Raw genomic sequence first — 18,427 nt, forward strand, 5'->3', positions numbered from 1 at the left:
CCCCTCAACCAACATCACTAAACATCATTATCCCTGCATTTCCTACAATACATCGTACTTAAGTTCAAACAGTCAGAAGTACTTAATTGGTTCTAAAGGGTTTTGGGACATCCTTACATCATGAAAGGCGCTATAAAAATGCAAAGTCTCCCCTTCATTTTGAAATTGGAGGTACAAAACATTATAGGGGTAGAGGATGCGGAACTTTAGTTCACATCTGACCTGTCTTAAGGCTGAGACTGGGGGAAATAAATGGTCCCATTACTGACGCCCTGATGCAAAATTCACCAAAAAAAAATAAGCAATTCTGAGAAAAGAGACACGCTGTTGGAGCTTTTTGTCCTACACTCATCAGGACAGAACCTCAAGAATACCAAATTTCGAAGGGGACAATAAATTTATACTGCATGAGAAAAGGATGCTGATTGGTTGGCAAGTGGACTCTGATTGGTCGAGGCATTGCCAAGGAGAATGCAGCAATACTTCAACCAATCTGCGTCCACTTGCCAACCAATTACTACCATTTTCTCGTGCAGTGTAAATTTCCTGTTCCCTTTGAAATTTGGTATTCTTGTGATTTTGACCTGATGAGTGCAAGAGGTAAAATCTTGGCAGCACATCTGTTTTTTCAGCAATATTCAAGTTCTGTACTAGCAAGTGACTGTTCAAAAAATAAATGGCAGACATTGGCAGAGCAAGTTGGTAAAATACAAAAGCAAAATACTATGGATGCTGGAAATCTGAAATAAAAACAGAAAATGCTGGAAACACTCAGCAGGTCAGGCAGCATCTGTAGAGAGAGAAACAGGGTTAACCTGACCCGGCGAAAGGTTACCAATCTGAAACGCTAACTCTGTTTCCCTCTCCACAGTTGCTGCCTGACCTGCTGAGTATTTGCAGCATTTTTGGTTTTGATTTGGTAAAGTACAATCTCACCACACAAATCTCCTTAGAACCTATGTCAAACCGGTCTGGGCTGTCCAACAGAAGCACCAAATAAGACTAAGCAGCTGCCCTGCAGAAAGGAGGGGAGAAATGGTGGGGGTGTGTGTGCAGGGGAGTGTTTAGGGCATGGGGCAGGTAGACCTCTGCCAGACTCAACTTGAGTGGTCAACAGCTGGCCAAGGTCAATAGCTACGCACTGGGTAAGGGAGAACAATGCATCGTTTTGGAATATCTAAATTTTTTAGCATCTTCAGAAAAAATGTAAACAGTAACTTTTACTTCTTAAAAGGAATTCAGCTAAAACTTTTTTCCCGTGTGCTTTAGTCAGTTATAATAAAGGTAATATGTTGGCATTGAAAGACCATGTGCCTTTAATTTTTCCTGGTTGCTGTTTATTATTTCCTCCAAGCTGTCACGTTAAATTGTGACACTGTGGTGAAGCGCACAGAGGAAAGCTAATGGTTTCTGAGTGTTAGTGCACAGCCAGTGTCTGGTTTCCCCTCCTCTCCATTTCGTTGACATCACATGCAGGCAAGCAATAAGCGCTCAATTCATTGCTCCTTAATTCCAGCCACTGGCTGCTGCTGCTTCAAAACACTGAGCTTCTGCTGAATGTGAGGGACCAGGGGAAGGGGAGGAAACACGGTCCCTAATCTACAAATCTCTCTGCAGCCTCAAGACCTCCTAATCCTAGAGACACTCCTACAAGAACCCTTCTACCTCCCACAGTGACAGTGGTTGAGAGTCAGAGAGAGAAAGAAACCTCTTCAAGTGTAGATCGGTGGCAGTAGCAGCATGGGATTCAGCAATTGGACTTTGAACATTCCTATACGCATGGATCTGTACAGATGTGCCTTTGTTTTGTGGATCTTTACTCTGGTGCCAGGTAAGAAGGGGAAAGGTATTTTCCAGGGATTGATGGTGTAGAGCAGCGAACAGTCTCCCTGAAAAAATAGACTTTTTAAAACAAATCGATTTATTAGCTGTAGGGAAGGACCTGTGTACTTGCTAGTGAAGAGAGAGAGAAAGAGAGAGGGGGAGAGAGAAATGCAAGGTTCTGATTAGCCTGGTTTCCTATAGGGAAATTGCATTGAAGTCAGCCAAGTTTTACATAAAAGTGGAAAAATAGAACAAGTAAAAAACAACATGCAGAACTTTTCTGAAGTTGGCGAATTAACGTATTCTTTGCGTGTCCCTCTCCCTCGCTTGCTCAAATTGACAGTCTTTCGTTCATTAAGTAATTCCAAATTCCAAAGTGGGGGGAGAGAGCGTTTTAACTGCAGTGGCGTATGCAGCACACACTTCAGGGAGCACCAGTAAACGTGGTGCGTCTCTTGTCACTATTAAGGCATTCGCATATGTGGCTACTGGAAGACTTTTCCAGGAGGCTGGATTATGTTATTATAGTGTTAGGTTTGGTGGGACCATTTTTAAAGGAACAGTCCCTGGCTTTTCTTTTTGGCTTTTAAAGGCTCTCAACTCATAAGACCAACATACAGAACTGTTCTCTCTTCTCTAGATTCCCGTTGCTGCATATACAGTGAGAGATACTCTGTAAATAGCAGTCTAGGTGTGCTCTTTAATTTATGCCTATAGGAGTTAATCAATGGGGCAGGAAGTTAGAAGCTCTGCGTTGAGTTTGAGTTATTAGAAACGACCTCCACAGCACAACAAAGAACAGAGGGCAGGATTTTTCGGGTTGTTGGGTGGGTGCGGTGGGCGGGCCAGGGAAGCGGCCAGGAAACAGTCCGCTGCCCATGATTGGCCCCTGGCCGTGATTTCATGCTGCCTGACCAATTAACGGCCAGTCAGCGTGAAAGGCGCGCCGAAGGGGTCAGGAGGAGGGCAAGCGCCACAGTCTGCCCGTGCGCAGGGGGAGCGGGCACTGAAAGCTCGCTGAAGGCAGGGGGCTGCCTCAGAGGGCTGGACGATTTTAACTCCAAAATGAAAGGTTTTAAAACCCTTAAAAAAAACGTCCCGACATGGGACTCACTCGCAATAACATCGACAGAATAAAAACTCTGCTCCAAAATTTATATTTATTTTTTTATTTAATTGTGAAAACCTCATCCTGCCCGTGGATGAAGATTGCTAAAAAAAAATCAAAAGGCCGCCTGGCTGATCCACCCACCTGCCAACCCATAAGGTTGGACGGGCAGCAGGAAATAGGTTTACATTAATTGATTAAGGGCCTTCGTAGGCCTCTCAATCGTCGGCAGACGCGCTGCTGACTCTCGCGCACACCCACCGACCGAAATATCGCACAAGTGCGCGATGACGTCTAGACGCTTGCCCAGCCTCATCGTGTACGATTTTACGCCTTATCGGGTCGGGTGCCACCCACCCATGGGGGCTTGAAATCCTGCCCTGGGAGACTGTGTCTTTTTCTAATATTTATTTTAAAAACTGGGTTCAGTGGTGCAGGTCAGGAAGATCCCAAGTTTGATCCCCGATCAGAGTGACCAACTCTTATGAAGTAAATTAAGGAACAATTCGAGCATTGGACAGGGTTGTGGGGTGGAGGGGGGCAGGGGAGTTTCAACATGAGGGGGGTTGGGGTGAGGGCTACTGACACCATGATGGCTGAGGTCCCACTGAGATCATTCAAACTCACGCTGGGGGGGGTCCCAGGATCTGTCTCCCACAGGAAGCCCTAGAAACAGGCCTCCCTTAAGAGACATGGGACAAACAGTCAAAATAAGCGACAATCCCTTAAAATACATACAGGACAGTTGGTCACCCTGTCTCAGACCTCTGCTAAGCTGCCTGATCCCAGCTGCCAATGTGACCCAGCCTCCCTGGCCTATGCTGAGCAGAGTTTGGACTCCTGGTTACAATCTAATTGAAAACTGGAGGTGTGACAGCGATGGGAAAACTCGACTCATAGGCGATGGCTCCCATGGATGCATAGCTCATTGTCATTGTCAAGGTGCATGGGTGAAAAATCACCACTTAGGTGAAGGGCCAGGGGATAATATGGCAGACTCAGTAATCCATGAGTTAAACACATGGGATGAATAGGAGCAAACTGACAATGTTTAACAGAATTGTCAAGGCACCAAAGGTAAAAGAGAGAATAAAAAGAAAGATTTGCATTCAAAGTCTTCGGTGAATTGTATTACTACCCACACTGATCGTTTTGGAATTGTGCATCTAAGGGGCAGTAAAAGAAAGATTTTACATATAGTGCCTTATACAATCTCAGGGTGTCCCAAAGCTTTTTACAGCCAATTAAGTGTTTTATTTTGAAGTACAGTAACTGTTGTAAAGAAGTCAATTCGTGCACAGCAAGCTCCCACAACATTGGTTGAGGGATAAACTTTGGCCAGGGTACCGGGAAGAACTCCCCTGCCATACTTCAAAATAATGCCGTGGAATGTTTTATATCCACCTGAGGTGGAGCCTCAGTTCAATGTTTCATCTGAAAGATAGCACTTCTGACAGTGTAGCACTCCTTCAGTATTGTACTACACTGGGGTATCAGCCTGGATTATGTACTCAAGTCTCTGGAGTGGGACTTGAACCCATCTTCTGATTCAAGGATGAGAGTGCCATCAATTGAGTCTTGGATACCAGTCTAACCTGGTCTGTGATCTGACCTGTAGACTAACTCCAAAAGCTGGTCTCTCGTCGCTTGAACAGCTGTTGTAGCAGAGTCCGGTGTGACATCCTGTTTAAAAAGTGCTGGGATCAGTGATTCCAAGAGTGGAGGTTGGGGAGCAGGAATAAAGTAGCCTATTGGATCACATGGACACTGCCTTTAAACCTAACTCTCGGGAATAAGATATTGCAGAGAGTACTGCCAGCTGTCTCTTGAATAATACTCTGAGGGCAGAGTTCTTTTTCTGTTTAGGTTTCCATCCCTGCATGGAACTGCTTTATCTCTGGGCTGAGCGAGAGCCGGAACCACGAGTTCTCCTGGCGCCCCGGCCAATATTTATCTCTCAACCAACATCGTTAAAACAGATGACCTGATTATCTGGCTCACCATTTCCTAGCTACTGAGCACCCAGCATGATTCACTGAGGCATCAACATCGACCTCAGGCTCTAATCCAAATGTCCCTTTAGTAAAACGCCCCACAGGAAAGGCTGAAGTTAAAGACAGCGTCGATATCAGAATGGGTTGCCATGGCATATTCTACTGACTTCTCAGCCCTAAGGTGCCTTTCCACATCTGGAGTGTGGGAGTGCTCTGAGACGTCATCTGTGTCGTCATTTACCCACGCGCATCATCAATTGTGAATCAGGTTCCTCAATCATTCAAGAAACATCTTAGAGATCGAGCACACTGGTTGAAACCATGGCCTTAGAGAGATTTACAGCTCACTTATATGACACATTTTACAATCAATAACAGGTCAGTTTTGACTTCATATTGTCACAGTATAATCTGAGTATGGAGTTGTCTGATTCACATTTAGGGAAGAGACAGGAGGTAGTTTCCATAGAGGCTTACAGCACTGAAGGTGGCCATTTGGCCCATTGAGTCTGTACCAGCTCCTTGCTAACACAATCCAAAACTAATCCCATTGCTCCTGCTGCACCATTCTTAGCTTCAAATGTTTATCTGATTTTCCTTTAAATGATACAATGCCTATGCCTCCATGGCAAAGTGCTGTGTGCTCTTGTAACCTCTGAGTAAAGCTCTTTCCTCACATTCTCCTGGTAACAACCCACGGCTTGAGTAATGCACCCACTGCAGTTTAATTGCAGCCACTCTGAAGCAGGCTTGAAAGAATCGACTGCCAGAGATCTGTAGCTATCTCAGCAACTTTGCCCCCTGGTCCCATGTCCAAAGCGCCATCGTCCCAGGCTAGAAGGGGTTGCAGGTAATCGTGAATGGTCCAGATCTGCCAGTGGTACACCACCAGCAGCTGCCGAAAGTTGGCGAACATGTTCACACATCGCCTGTGCTTTTGAATTACTGAGCTGACACGAGCTGAAAGCATTTACAGGTTAGTTTTAAAGCCCTCAGCTCACTTCCGACAAAGGCCCGGGAATTTAGCATGGTTTCCCTGTTGTCAAATTGAGCAAGACCCATTTCGCTGTGTGCCACCGAGGAGATAAAGCTTTAACTGGCATCTTCTGGACATGCAATCCAGAACTATCTGTGTCTCGGTCCACTGTTGGCCTGTTTTGGGTCTCTATTTTGACAATATGGTTCTTCTTGTGTGATGAGCAGGTTGCACATTGGTCGGTTTGGCCAGTGTAGGCACCCACAATCATAGTTCACAATTCATAGCGACTATACCGGTGTTAACATGGTGCGTCTAATGTAATCTTTGGGCAATAGATCCATCGCAGGCTGCAGCAAACCCCACACCCCGAAAGCTCACAACAGGTACACAGAACAGAGCTGACATTTAAGTTTATTTTAATGAATTTGAATCATAACTACCCCATCCACCTTCTCAAGTGTTTTGAAACACATTCACAGTTGCAGTGTCAGTGCTTCAGGAACGCTGGGATTGTTCCTTTCCTCTCTGACCTCCTTTATTACAAAGTCTCTTTGCTACTTTGGGATCATATTTTTGGTCCCAGAGATGAGCTTCTGGCTGTAAAATAATGTAAATAATATATTGATTGGAGTCAGGAACTTGGCGGTGGGGGAGAGGTAGTGCAAAAGGTTAATATTAAATATGTGAAGAGACAGTCTACATCATCAGTGATGTAAGGCCACAACAGAGCCTACTGAGAGATGATTCTGCGTGAAGCCTTGTCCTGTATATAGTTAGAAGAATGTTTAATAAAATGTAAAGCTTATCAGCAGCCTTGCCTCCAGCAATCTCTTTCAACCCCGACCAAGGACAACACAAGCTAAGACCCACAACGATGATAACAGACGGACCTCATATTTGCACCATCATTAAGACCACTACTTCCACCTCCATTACATCACTTGACTTTGTCCCTCAGCTCATCTGCTGCTGAAACCCTCACCCATGCCTTTTTTATATCCCTAGACTGGGCTATTCCAATGCTCTCCTGGCTGGATCCCCACATTAAACCCTCTGTAAACTTGTTCTCACCCAAAACTCTCCCACCCATGTCTTAACTTACACCAAATCACCTTCTGCTATCACCCTTGTGCTCGCCAACTTACTTTGGCTCACAATCAGACAATGCCTTGATTTTATAATTCTTTTCCTTGACTTCAATCCCTCCATGGACTCAGCCCTTCCTTTCTCTGTAATCTCCTCGAACCCTACAACCCTTTAAGATGTCCGCCCTCCTCTAATTCTGACCTCTTAAGTATCATCAATTTTAACTCCTCCATCATCGGCAGCTGTGCCTTCAGCGACCTGGGCCCTAACCTCTGGAATTCTCTCCCTAACCTTCTCTGTCTCTCTGCCTCACTTTCCTTCTTTAAGATGCCCCTTAAAACCTGTCTCTTTGACCAAGCTTTTGCCCACCTGCCTTAATAGAGCCTTATGTGGCTCAGTGTCATATTATGTTTTATAATGTTCCTGTGAAGCACTTTGTTATGTTAAAGGTGCTTTATAAATGTAAGTTGTTGTTGGTATTTTCTATATGGTTGGCTGTGGAAGGATTGGGAGAGCGAGAAGGATATTGGGAGGGGGGAAGGATGTTGGAAGGGGTCGGGAATTGGTGGGGAGAAGCCGGTTGGAGCGATCATGGGTTGTGTTCGGAGATCTCGTGGCCACAATCAGGAGGGGAGTGGTGGAATCCAGGCACAAGCCTGCTCCTCGTAGCTGACAAAGAAACTGGAAATATAACTTCAAAACATGTCTCTTGAGCCTCTTGTGGTCCCCAATAGGCCTGCCTGACAGGGAGGCTGACACTCCCCACCCAGGTCTCAGGCTGAAATTGGGAATTGGGCCCCAATGACATAAGTAGACCCTATCCGCATAAAGTCACACTTCACTCCCTTCATGTGAGTTTCCTCTTTGCCCGTTCAAAAGAGCTGGTTAATGTTGGGTTACAGCGGGAAGACAGCGGGATCAGTGGGGGTAAGTGGCTCACCTCATTTTAGCCACCTCTCCCTGCCTGTCTGGCTTCCCTGTCCGCAGGGCCAGTTTAAGAGCATAGCCAAAATAGTTAGAATTTTTAAATTCCAAACAAATTATTTGCAGTCATTTTATTTCCTTGTGAAACAGTTGGAGTTTGGCACCTCACGTATACTCTGTGGTATTAACTCCACTCACTCAAAGAGAATACTGGCACATTGTGTGGAACCAGCCCTCCCCCACCTCTCCCCAGGGTAGCCTCACAATCACTTCGATTGTTAACTGTGGCTCAGTGGTAGCGCTCTCACCTCTGAGTCAGATGCTCACGGATTCAGCTCCTGCTGCTGAAACTTCAGCACAAAAACAGGCAATGATATTGCGGTGCCGTGCTGATGGAGTGCTGCGTCGTCTGATGTTATTTTTAATTAGTTCATGGGGTGTGGGCGTCGCTGGCTATAGGCCAGCATTTATTGCCCAACCCTAATTGCCCTTGAGAAGGTGGTGGTGAGCTGCCTTCTTGAACCATGTTGCAGTCCACGTGGTGTAGGTACACCCACTGTGCTGTTAGGGAGGGAGTTCCAGGATTTTGACCCAGCGACAGTGAAGGTACGGCCGATATATTTCCAAGTCAGGATGGTGAGTGGCTTGGAGGGGAACTTGCAGGTGGCGGGCTTGCATGTGCTGCCTTTTGGATGAGATGTTAAACCGTGTCTTTGCCTATCCTCTCAGGTGGATGTTAAAGATCCCATTGTGCTATTCTGAAGAAGAGCAGAGGGGCTCTCCCCATTGTCCTGGTCATTTAGCCCTCAGGCAACATAAGAAATAAGGATTATCTGGCCATTACCACATTGCTGTTTGTGGTAGCTTACTGTGCACACATTGGGTGCTGTGTTTTTGACATTACCGCAGTGACTACACATCAAAAGTAATTCATTCACTGTAAAGCACTTTGGGACATCATGATGTCATGGAAGACGATATATAAATGCAAGTCTTTCTTTCTTTTCACGTCAACTTCACACCTGCTGCAGAATGAGAACAAGCAGCAGTTTCTTAATGGTCCATAGTTTTCTTCATTATCATTAAAATTCACCTGCCTTTCAGGTAGTGGTGAGCCAGGACCTCAGTGCTGCAACCCACCTGTTCTTGGCCAGTGACCAGCACTGAGTGAGTTGGGTAATCTTGGCAGGCCATTCTTGTACCTGCAGTACACTTGTGTCCATTTACTCATTAAACATTCACTCTCTCCAACACTGACGCACAGTGGCAGCAGTGTGTACCATCTACAAGATGCACTGCAGCAACTCACCTAGGCTCCTTAGGCAGCACCTTCCAAACCCATGATCACTACCATCTAGAAGAAAAAGGGCAGCAGATAGATGGGAGCACCACCACCTGGAAGTTCCCCTCCAAGCCACTCACCATCCTGACTTGGGAATATATCGCCGTTCCTTCACTGTCACTGGGTCAAAATCCTGGAACTCCTTCTCGAACGGCACTGTGGGTCTATCTGCTCCACATGGACTGCAGCGGTTCAAGAAAGCCAGCGGCATCCACACCCTGTGAATTAGTTTTGAAAAATGCTATACCATTCAGGGGAAAGGACCAGATGTAAAATGTTTCCCCATCGTGTTTATGTAGCCTTGTAGCAGTCACAGTATTCCGCAAGTACTTTGTGAAAAGATTTGAGATGTTTCCTCAGTGTGAAGTGGTATTTTATAAACGAAGGCATTTCTTTATGCACAAGCCATGTGATTTGGTTACGCACTGCAGAATGTGAACTCAGTGGGTCCCACAACCTCTTCCCACTGTACGTACGCCCACATTTACCAGATAATGCAATCACCCATCCGGAACTGGACTACCCCCTTTCCTCCGGGAATTTCCAGACCTGAGGAAGGGTAAGGGTTTATCCATACCATTTTCATACCCGCCCCTTATGTAGTTGAATGAGCTGGCCCATGGTTTGGTGACTGCACAGTCACGTCATAGGATTACATAGGATATACAGCACAGAAACAGGCCATTCAACCCAATAAGTCCATGCTGGCATTTATGCTCCACTGTAGCCTCCCCTCATCTATCCTCACCTAAACCTGCCATCATAACCCTCTATTCCCCACTCTCTCATATGCTTGTCTGGAGACCTCTTAAATGAATCTATACTATTCCCTTCACCCATTCCCTGTATTTGGCAAACCCACTGGATTATGCCCAAAAGGGCCATTTTCTTTGGAAAATGTATCTGTTTAACAAAAATAAATTGGGCAAATTTCTTGCTCACGAACGCTTAAGAATGTGACACATGCTGAGGGTGAATTGGAATGAGATGTAAAGTGGCTCTGCAGCAAACACAAAACGAACCCATTTAATGAGAAAGGGATGTGGTGTGTGCAGGCTGTGGTTTGGGATATACTCTGAACAGGCTGTGAAAGGCCTAATAAATCTCACTCTGATTAACTTAATTCATAATTAGTTCAAAATATCAACTCAGCTTGAGAGGCATTGAGGCCTTTTTAATTTGCCTAAAGTCACACTGGTCATTGGACAGTTGGACAATTGGTAAATTGGACACTGGTCATTGGCTGGTCTCTGTACAGCCCCATTTATTAGGAGGACGGGCAGGGGTCCCATCATTAAACACCAAAGCAGCGACACTTTCCCAACCATTAGAATCACCTGAGATAAAGGCAGGGCTGGCATTTATGTGACACTTTTCATGACCTCAGGATGTCCCAAAGCACTTTACAGCTGATGAAGTACTTTTGAAGAGTAGTCACTGTTGTAATGTAGGAAAACACAGCAGCCAATTTATGCAAAGCAAGATCCCACTAAAAGCAATGAGATCATTACCAGGTAATCTGTTTTAGTGATGCTGGTTCAGGGATAATTATTGGCACGGACCCCCAGGAGAACTCCCTCACTCTTCTTCAAATGTTGCCGTGGAAACGTTTGTGCCCACCTGAGTTTCGCGTCCCATCCAAAAATCCTGATGTGCCATTTCTACAGCAAATTGCTCTCCTTCTTACTTGGCACTTGGTAAGGTTTCCCTCCGCAGTCTTTCACTGGGGCATTTTCACAGGAGGTGCAGAACAAGTATAGTCGATGGTTGCATTGATTAAAAAAACATCAATCAGATTTTCCTTAAATGAGTCCTTAGTGGGGATGGGGATTAAGGTTTGTGGGAGGTTGTTCCAGTCCTTAATTGTTCTTTGCGGGGGAAAGAAAGGAGTTAGCAAAGGGAGCATGTTGGGGTGTGCACAGTTGGAGTTGGCTCAAGATCCAACATGAATCCCAATACAAGGCAGGTTGAGAGTCTCAGCTGCTGGAAGTGAAGGTAACCAAATCAGAAAGTGACTTTTCTCCAAGTGCGTTCAACTTTTGTTCATAAATCCTGTGTGACTCAACTCTGTTGGGGGCTGTGGAATCCAGTGGTGTGCCCTGAGAAGGTGCAGACGGAAGCCGGAGTGGAAGAGAGGAAAACCAAGGCCACTTGTTTGTGACTTTCATTGGAAAAAAAAAAAGATGGAATCACAGAACGCGGTTTCCCTAGAATGCTGGGAGAAAGCCAGGGATTCCAAGTAATATCAGAAGAATTTGGCTTCCTCAGTTATTTTAAATTAATAGTCCAGGAGCAGTATAACCATACCCTGGTCAGCAGAGAAATCTGATAAACGTCTCTTAAATCACAAGACTGACTGGATAACTGATGAGAGATAAGCCATTAGTGGGCCACAATCCTGAAACTCATGCGCTAATAGCACTGTGGGAGCACCTTTGCCACACGGATTACAGAGGCTCATGAAGAAGACTTAAGATAAATCTGTCCAAACACCAAATCAAAACTGCAGACCAACAGCTAGAGGAGCTGTCAGTGGCTGCCTGAAACAGTTTCATCCAAAACTCTGCTGCTCGGATACTAACTTGCACTAAGTTCCACTCAGCCATCATTCCTGTGGTCACTGACCTACATTGGCTCCCAGTACTGGCAGCGCCTCAGTATTCATGTTCAAATCCTTCCTGCATCTCTCCCTATCTCTGTAGCCTCTTTCAGCCCTACAACCCTCCAGGACTTTTGGACTCCCCCAATTCTGGCCTCCTGAGCATCCTCGATTTCTATTGCTCCACCACCGGTGGCCGTGCCTTCAGCTGCCAAGGGTATAAGTTCTGGAATACTCTCCCTAAACCACTCTGCCTCTCCATTCCTTTCTCCTCCTTTAAGTCGTTCCTTTAAACCTGCCTCTTTGACAAAGCTTTTGGTCAACTAACGTCTCCTAATGTGGCTCGGTGATGCTCCTGTGGAGTGTTTTGGGACAGTCTACCGTGTGAAAGATGCCATATTAATGCAAGTTGTTGTTCTTTTGGTGTTTCTGACTATAATGTGCTGGTTTATTTGTAACACTGATGTAACCTGTGTGGCGCAAGTGAGGTGGTAGTTTTATCTGCTATGGTGGAAAGTTTCTTTATGAAAACCAAAAGATACAGGAGATAAAATCCATCTGTCAACATTTATTGCTTTGCTAAAACTATTGAGGAGAAATTTCAGTCCAGTTTGCCTTTAAAATACAAATTAAATAGAAATAGAAATCTGCTGGAGGAGCATGATGTTAGCTCTCTATTTTTTTTTTACCCAGTATTGATGTGCTTCAAATCTCACTTTTGTCTGCTTAAATTTACACTGCATTTGATAAAATGCTCAACAATATTCATACTCTCGTTGGCTTTAACTGTCTGGGAGACCAATGTCATAGAACTGACTTCCTGGCTGCTCGCTCCGACTTCCTTATCCCAGTGACAGTCTCAGAAAACTGTTGCACTTTTTCACTCTCTGTTTCTGCAACAACAGCTCATTCAGGCTGGCACTCCCAGAACCCGTGTGAGAATCATTCCAATCAAACTATGCATAACTGCTCAAGCACACACTGGACAAGACTTCCAAAGAGTCAGCGGACCCGCTGACTGGACAAGCATCATTCTGATACTCTCCTGGCCTGTCGCTCTTATTCATCGTGGATTCATCCCCAAGAAGCAATGTTGTTACATTTAAGCATTATAAAACTCCTTTCACTTTGGTGTCAGCAACTTGGTACCACTCTTCCATCTGAGCCTAAAGTTAATGGGTTCAAGTCCCTTTCCAAAGACTTGAGCATAAAATCTATTCTGACACTCCCAGTGCAGTACTAAGGGAATGCTGCACTGTCAGAAGTGCCCCATCTTTTGGATGAGACTTTAAAAATCAGAGATCTCTCAGATGCACATAAAAGATTTCACAGCACTATTTCAAAAAAGCACCCGGGAGTTCTCCTCAGTGTCTTGGTTAATATGTGTCCCTCAACTAACATCACTAAAACAGGTTATCTGGTCATTAAGCTCTCACAATTAGTAATGTGATAGTGTATGCAAATTACCTGCCACATTTCCTACAGTGATTGCACTTCAAAAGTAGTTAATTGGCTGTAAAGCACTTTGGGATGCTATATAAAGGTGCTATGCAAATGCAAGTCTTTCTTTCCCTGTTCCTCCTCTCCTGAAGGTGTTGTATCATCCTGGGAATGGTACCATGAGTCAATGTCTAGTCTTTAGTTATCTGTTCATGTGCCACCTACTGCTGCTATGGAGTGTATCTGGAAGTGGCCTGTATGTTGGCCAAATCATCTGGTTCAAACTGAACAGTTGAGCTGCAGAGTTGGCTGGCAATCTGACACTGACAATTGAAAGATAAAAATAAAATTAAAATCCCAGTGTGTGAACGTGCTTGAGAGTAAGAGTGTGTGAGTTTGTGTCTGTTGGAGCGCGTGTGAAAGCGAAAGTGTGTGCGTGGGAGGCGAGCACACTTCGGATCAGTTTTGGCCTGTGACCAGGCATGTCACACTGTTCACAGGTGAATTGCCTGTTAGCCAGCTGAGCACATCATAAGATGTCAACACGACTAACGATTTCCTGCTCAGCATCAATGAACTTGCACAAACCTGATTAGACTGTGTTTTAGGTACTGGGGTCTGTGACGATCTGATTGAAGGTTTTTGATGTGTCATTTGAGAATTGTGACTTTGATTTAATTCCTCCTTTCAGCTTTTATTTGCTGCTGTTTGAAATTCTTTGGGTCGCAGAGTCATTAAGGCATGGAAGGAGACCATTCGGCCCATTGCATCCATGCCAGCTCGCTGCAGAGCAATCCAGTTAAATTCATACAATGTAGGAAAGGGGAGCTGGAGGAATGGAATAAGCCAAGAAATGAACGATAAGTTTTAGAAAATGATAGCACAGTTCAATTCAGTGAGGCTAGCAGCACATTGCAGTGTGGAATGGGGATTTGTTTATCTAGTTTGGGTTTGGATTGGAGTGCTGTCTAGCTGGAGAGAGCCCAGCACCAAGTCACTACTTCAGTTAATCCAGTACTTCTGGGATGAACTGGCTGTCCCTCCAAAAAAATTAAAGAGAAAATGTTTTTCCTTAACCCTGTCAAGTTGGATTACCAGCAAACCATGAACTATGAAGGAAAATTCCATTTACCTTCACGCAGGGCACCTTTTCAAAAATTAAAATGACATCTTTTTAATGGAAGTGACTATTGGAGAAAAGGCAAGAAGCCAGCAGACAGACAAATGCTACAGCACAGGATTTTATCATGTAATGGCCTAAGTAAGCCAACTCAACAAGTCTCACACTGCATTAAACTTTTGAATTACACACCCTGTAAATCTTCAGTTATCTTCTTCCCTTCCTTTCTTATCCATCCTAATAAAACAGGAAGATATACAAAACAAAAATACCTGGAAAAACTCAGCAGGTCTGACAGCATCTGCGGAGAGGAACACAGTTAACGTTTCGAGTCCGTATGACTCTTCAACAGAACCAAGGAAAAATAGAAAAGAGGTGAAATATAAGCTGGTTTAAGGAAGGGGTGGGACAAGTAGAGCTGGATAGAGGGCCAGTGATAGGTCGAGATAGCCAAAAGATGTCATAGACAAAAGGACAAAGAGGTGTTGAAGGTGATGATATTATCTAAGGAATGTGCTAATTAAGGGTAGAAAGCAGGACAAGCAAGGTACAGATAGCCCTAGTGGGGGTGGGGTGAAGGGAAGGGATCGAAATAGGCTAAAAGGTAGAGATAATATAATGGATGGAAATACATTTAAAAATAATGGAAATAGGTGGGAAAAGAAAAATCTATATAAATTATTGGGAAAAAAAGGGGGATCGGAAAGGGGGTGGGGATGGAGGAGAGAGTTCATGATCTAAAATTGTTGAACTCAATATTCAGTCCGGAAGGCTGTAAAGTGCCTAGTCGGAAGATGAGGTGCTGTTCCTCCAGCTTGCGTTGAGCTTCACTGGAACAATGCAGCAGGCCAAGGACAGACATGTGGGCATGAGAGCAGGGTGGAGTGTTGAAATGGCAAGCGACAGCGAGGTCTGGGTCATGCTTGCAGACAGACCGAAGGTGTTCTGCAAAGCAGTCACCCAGGAAGATATACAGTCCTGGTCCTGCTCATGATATTCCTTTTGGTCTACTTACCCTGTTGGCAACCTGCAAATCTGTTATTTGTGACGTTTCAGTGATATTAGGAAACATGTTTTGAGAAGGCCCCAACTTGTCATCTGTCCGAACTTTAATTGTGATTTTCAATTCTTTACCATTACTCAAAACAGTAGACAGGAAATGACTGTCAGCTATATTTTTGTTTAGAATATGCTCATATCAAATTCACGTCTTCACAGTTTGATTATGAGATTTGATTCTGATATAATCCTAACTTGCAGTATGTTATAACAACTAACACTCTTTAACTGAACATGATATACGAGGCCTGTCATATGGAATGTAATCTGACCTACATACAATGAGAACACATGCCTCCATTCTGAGCATAACAAATGGCCTCACCAATAATTTAATTATTAACATTAAAACAAATATTAATTATGATGGCAGCTTGGATTTATAAGTTGTAATTAATATAGGAAAACATCCCACGATGCTGTAGAGAGACAAAAGCAGGCAAAACGTGGAGACTGAGCTAAAGAAGGAGATATTAGGAGGGATGACGAAAGGCTTGGTCAAAGAGGTGGGTTTTAGTGAAGGTCTTTAAGGAGAAGAGGAAGGTGAAGCAGTTTGAGAAAAGGATTCCTCAGAATGCGGCCAGGCAGCTGAAGACAAGGACCAGCAATTGTGGGGAAAAGGAGCGAGTCAATAGACAAAAAGGTCAGACTCAGTTAATGGAGAGTGCACGGGGTATGGTGGGGGGAGAGTTGGAGATGAGGCTACAGAGATATGAAGGTATAAGGCCATGAAGGCATTCAGATATGAAAATACGAAATGAAAATTTAAAACTTTGGTGGATCAGGAGTCAATAACCAGGTTGATGAGTGGGCAAAGTGGGATTTGACAAACACCTTTTTGGATGAGCTGAACTTTCTGGAGGTTAGAAAATGGAAAAGCAGCCAGCAGAGCATTGAAACAGTCAAGCCGACAGGTGACAAAAGGCAGGGGTGATGGCTTCAGTGATAGATGTACTGAGCAAAAGAAGGTGATGTTACTGATGTGGAAGTAGGCAGTGTTTGCAATGGAGCATTTTTTTATATTTATTCTTGGAATATGAGTGTTGCTGACCAGGCCTGTATTTATTGCCCATCCCTTATTGCCATTGAACCACCCTCTTGAACTGCTGCAGTCTATGTTCTATAGGTACCCCCACATCTGGAGTGGCTTGATACAATTGGGCAATTAAGAGTCAACCACTGCTGTGGGTCTCAAGTCGTATGTAGGTCAGACCCTGTAAGGATGGCAGATATCCTTCCCTGAAAGGCATTAATGAGATGGGTTTTCATGACAATCTGGTAGTTTAAAGTTCATTATTGATGAGACTAGTATTTTATTCCAGATTTATTGATCAAATTTAAATTTTCCCCAGTGCCTGGTGGGATTTGAACTCTTGTCTCCAGACCATGGAGTCCAGTAACATTCCCACCCTGCTACCAGCCCCAGTATGAGGAGCATCTGTGTTGGAAACTCAGTTCAGCATTGAACAGAGCAGTGAGATTAAAAAGAGTCTGTGTCAGCTTGCCCTTGTGTCCTTATGAGACGGTGGCTGTTGAGGGGAATGAAGTTGGTGGCAAGGTTATGGAATCGGTGATGATAGTTGTAGTCTTCGCAGTATCAGAGAGGCAGAGGCAGTTGGGTATCAGGGTACGTTTGGAAGCTGACTCTAATATCTTTAGATGGTGTCAATGAGGGCCAGCAAGTAGATAAGGTAAGACAGTGATGCCCAATAGTGGCCTCCCTGGGTTATATTTTGAGATTCCTTACTGTTAAAAATTGCTACCATAGCCTCAATGTTAATGACTGACCAGGCGCGTTCTTGTAAGCATCATAAGAGTAGCTTGCTAGGACGGGCAGGGTAAATGAAACTTACCCTCAGATGTTCTGGTCTTTCAATGGGGCTCATTCACTCATAAAACTACTGCTTGTCTGTCAAAGTTATTTATTTAACTCTGGAAACAGCTGCCAGGGAATTATTGTGTTTAGTTTGCATTGGGGTTTCTACCTGTCTAATATTTAAATTCCATTTTTCCCATTGACATCTGTGTTTCAAATTATTGAAGTCATAAATTTAATGAATTTTCATGGCAGCAAAAGAACTCTTGGAACTTAAGCCAGTATCTTACCCTGTGTCCAGCCAATATCTCACCCTAACTCCAGCCAATATCTCACCCTAACTCCAGCCAATATCTCACCCTAACTCCAGCCAATATCTCACTCTAACTCCAGCCAATATCTCACACTAACTCCAGCCAATATCTCACCCTAACTCCAGCCAGTATCCCACCCTGTGGCCACCCAGTATCCCACCCTGTGGCCACCCAGTATCCCACCCTGTGGCCACCCAGTATCCCACCCTGCGCCCACCCAGTATACCACCCTGCGCCCACCCAGTATCCCACCCTGTGCCCATCCAGTATCCCACCCTGCGCCCAGCTGCTATCTCACCCTGCGCCCACCCAGTATCCCACCCTGTGCCCATCCAGTATCCCACCCAGCCCCCACCCAGTATCCCACCCTGCGCCCACCCAGTATCCCACCCTGCGCCCACCCAGTATCCCACCCTGCGCCCACCCAGTATCCCACCCTGCGCCCAGCTGCTATCCCACCCTGCCTCCAGCCACTGTCCCACCCTGTGCCCACCCAGTATCCCACCCTGCGCCCAGCCACTATCCCACCCTGCACCCACCCAGTATCCCACCCTGCGCCCATCCAGTATCCCACCCTGTGCCCACCCAGTATCCCACCCTGCGCCCACCCAGTATCCCACCCGGCGCCCACCCAGTATCCCACCCTGCGCCCACCCAGTATCCCACCCTGCACCCACCCAGTATCCCACTCTGCACCCACCCAGTATCCCACCCTGCACCCACCCAGTATCCCACCCTGCCTCCAGCCGCTATCCCACCCTGCACCCACCCAGTATCCCACCCTGCGCCCACCCAGTATCCCACCCTGCACCCACCCAGTAT

The 18,427-nt window shown here is 45.3% G+C and overlaps 1 protein-coding gene across 1 annotated transcript in view; it reads left to right on the top strand.

The window, feature by feature from the left end:
- Positions 1-1,541: 1,541 nt before the first annotated feature.
- Positions 1,542-18,427, top strand: part of itga11a (integrin, alpha 11a) — a 138,670-nt gene continuing 121,784 nt past the window's right edge. The window contains exon 1 of the mRNA XM_078530067.1: positions 1,542-1,831. Within this exon, the coding sequence (XP_078386193.1) occupies positions 1,741-1,831 (91 nt within the window). The 5' untranslated portion in view covers positions 1,542-1,740. The remainder of the gene's footprint in view (positions 1,832-18,427) is intronic.

Source organism: Cetorhinus maximus, chromosome 26, assembly GCF_964194155.1.
Source record: "Cetorhinus maximus chromosome 26, sCetMax3.hap1.1, whole genome shotgun sequence".
NCBI classification, from domain to species: domain Eukaryota; kingdom Metazoa; phylum Chordata; class Chondrichthyes; order Lamniformes; family Cetorhinidae; genus Cetorhinus; species Cetorhinus maximus.